General features: G+C 57.5%; 1 protein-coding gene across 1 annotated transcript in view; it reads right to left on the reverse strand.

Moving 5' to 3' along the window:
* CSPG4 (chondroitin sulfate proteoglycan 4) overlaps positions 1-121 on the reverse strand; it is a gene marked incomplete at both ends in the record, with an annotated part of 6,627 nt that extends 6,506 nt beyond the window's left edge. The window contains one exon of the mRNA XM_010135505.1: positions 5-121. Within this exon, the coding sequence (XP_010133807.1) occupies positions 5-121 (117 nt within the window). The remainder of the gene's footprint in view (positions 1-4) is intronic.
* Between the last annotated feature and the right edge of the window lie 2,444 nt (positions 122-2,565).

Genomic DNA, 2,565 nt, shown 5'->3' on the forward strand with positions numbered 1-2,565 from the left:
TGGCCAGCAGCCAGGAAGAGCAGCCCGTTCCCCTGGCTGGTGTACAGCTGCAGGCGGAGCCGCACTGTGCGTGAGGCGTCCGCCAGCGGCATCTCCACGTAGCCGTCCCCGAAGAAAGAGGCTGGAGAGAAAAAGGAGAGGGTCAAGCTGCCGTTCCCTTACAGCTCGTTGTATCATCCAAACGTTGCTGACGTTCACCCTGAGGGTGCCTGCGATCCATATGTGGATGTGGGACCGCATGGAAAGCTCAGCTCAAAGAGGGTGCCCAGAGCCGCAGCTGGAACCCGTTCAAGGCCCAGTATACACCAGCCTCGGCGGGACTCAGGGCAATGGCATGCAGTCACGAAATGACAGACTGTGTCACAGGGCATGTGTGGGAGAGGGCGGGAGGAAAAGCAGAGGGAGCAGCAAGGACTGATTTTAGAGCGCTTAGAGCTTTTTGCTGACTCGTGTCAGAGAAGTGGATACGCATATTTTGAGGCCGTATGTGAAGTTTGCTGTGCTCAAGGTCATACGTATGGAGCTTTCCTCCCGTACGTGCACCACCACCACCACCAGCACTTCCCAGTGCTTTCCACCACTGCACGTGGCTGTCACCGAATCCACCCAGCTGCAGACGCCCACGTGGGTTTGGGGTCCCGCCTGCAGTTTGCTGAGGTGCCATGGGGCAGTGAGGACAAGGCTTTGGCTTCTCCAAGGGTCCCCGCTCAGCCCCTACTCTCCTCGGGAGGAGGCAGGGATGGAGGTTGGGTGCTGGGGTGAAACCAGCCTCCTGCACGGTGAGGTCAGTGTAAACACCCGTGCGTGTCCTCACAGCTGCTTCCCCGGCTGCGTTTTGCTGTTGCCCAAATATCTGTGGGGCTGCTATAACCGGGGTTAGAGGGTGTGGGGAGGATTTGCCTGGCACAGTAGGAGTTGGAGGCCCAGACCCTACCAAAAGATCACTTCTTGGTGCTGGCAGCAGAGAAAGTGTCTCGGCTTTCTCCTGGGAGAATAACTTGGGTGTTGCAAGGACCATCACCCCACCCATCACTCTGGGCAGGGACAGCATGGCAGCATGGAAATGTCTAGCTCTGTTCTCTCCTGACCTGCTCCCTCCTTCCAGCGGTCCTTGCAAAACCAGCCAGCCCTAGCGAGCCTTGCTCAGCGGCCGAGGGTGCTGGGTGCTGCTTGGGGCTCTCGGCACCACCCTGTCCCGGCGTTTGGTGAGCAGGAGTGATGCGCCACGTTGCAAAAGGGGATTTTCCTCTCCCTCCTCGCACAGATGGGTGCTTGGGCCCCAGCCAGGCATGCACACGTGTGTGCGATGTATCATGGTCCCCAAAGACGTCTCACATACATTATGTGCTGGCTACCATCAAGGTTCTCCTGTGCGTGCATGCTCTGTGCTCCAGCTCCCACCAGGATTTCTCTGTGTTTCAATTTCGTGGCTTCTCCTAATCCCCCAAACGTGCTCTTCAGAGTGGCTGCTCTCACGACCAGAGAAAGCTTTGCCAGAGCTGGACCCACCAGCAGCTCCTCTGCCAGCCCTGGGGCCAGGCAGAGTCTCACCCAGGTGCTGGGGATGATGTTTTGGGGCTGGAGGAACCGGTCCGGTACAACCATCCTCTTCCAGTGTGACAAGGGGCAGCAGCTCCTGCAGCCAGCACATTTTGTCCCACCTTTGTTCTCCCAAAGCTGCCAGAGAAGCTTTTCTTCTTCTTTCTCTCGTAAAACACTACTAATAAAAAGTTACTAAAAGCACGGATGCCCGCGGGAGCAGGGCTGTTCGCTGGAGCGGGGAAGAGGGACCTGGAAGTGCTGGGCTTTTTCTCCAGCAGCAGATCTCTGTGAGTTACTGCTGTTTGTCTTCTCGAACTCCTGTTTTATTTCAGGGCTGCTCTCCTCCTCTGCTCAGCAGCCCAGCCAGGATGCGAATGCTGCTCGACCTGTGGCATTTCTCTTTCACAAGGGCTTTTTACTCTCCACACCACAAAAGAAGCGGAAAGTACAGCTTACTGGATTTCTCCTGTGACCCAAAAGCACGTTTCCCTGGTGATCTGAGGGTGCCACAATCACACCATGGGTGCGTCGTGCCCTGAGCTGGAGATGCCTGAGCTGGCCCTTCCTCTCCTGTCCCAGGTCTCCACATCCTGGCTGTGGGTCAGGGTGGGCACCCCAGCCACACTGCCCATCCCGGCTCAAATTAATTGATGATCCCCGCTCACCCTGTCCTGCAGGAAATCGCTGCTCCTGCTTTGCCAGGCTGATGGAAAGGCATTGACGATGCGAGAGGGGCCTCCGTCACAGTTTCCGAGCAGCCGGCCAGCAACTAGCAGATTATAGGCTGCAGTGTCATTTGGGTTTGGGTTCTTTTTTTTGCATTGAAAAAAACAAGGAGATGAGCCAAAAGCTCTGAGCAAGGGTCTGGGAGCGAGGCCCCTGGCGTGCTCGGCTCCTTCCGAGGCCGGCAAAAAAGCGAGGGCTCTGTGCGAGCCGGCGCTGCCCCAGAGCACACCCCGGCTGCCAGACACGTGCTGGGTCTGGGACACCTTGGCCCTCTCCTTTGCTTCTCCCGTTGCAAAC

This window comes from Buceros rhinoceros, unplaced genomic scaffold (genome assembly GCF_000710305.1).
Source record: "Buceros rhinoceros silvestris isolate BGI_N320 unplaced genomic scaffold, ASM71030v1 scaffold16324, whole genome shotgun sequence".
Taxonomy (NCBI): Eukaryota; Metazoa; Chordata; class Aves; order Bucerotiformes; family Bucerotidae; genus Buceros; species Buceros rhinoceros.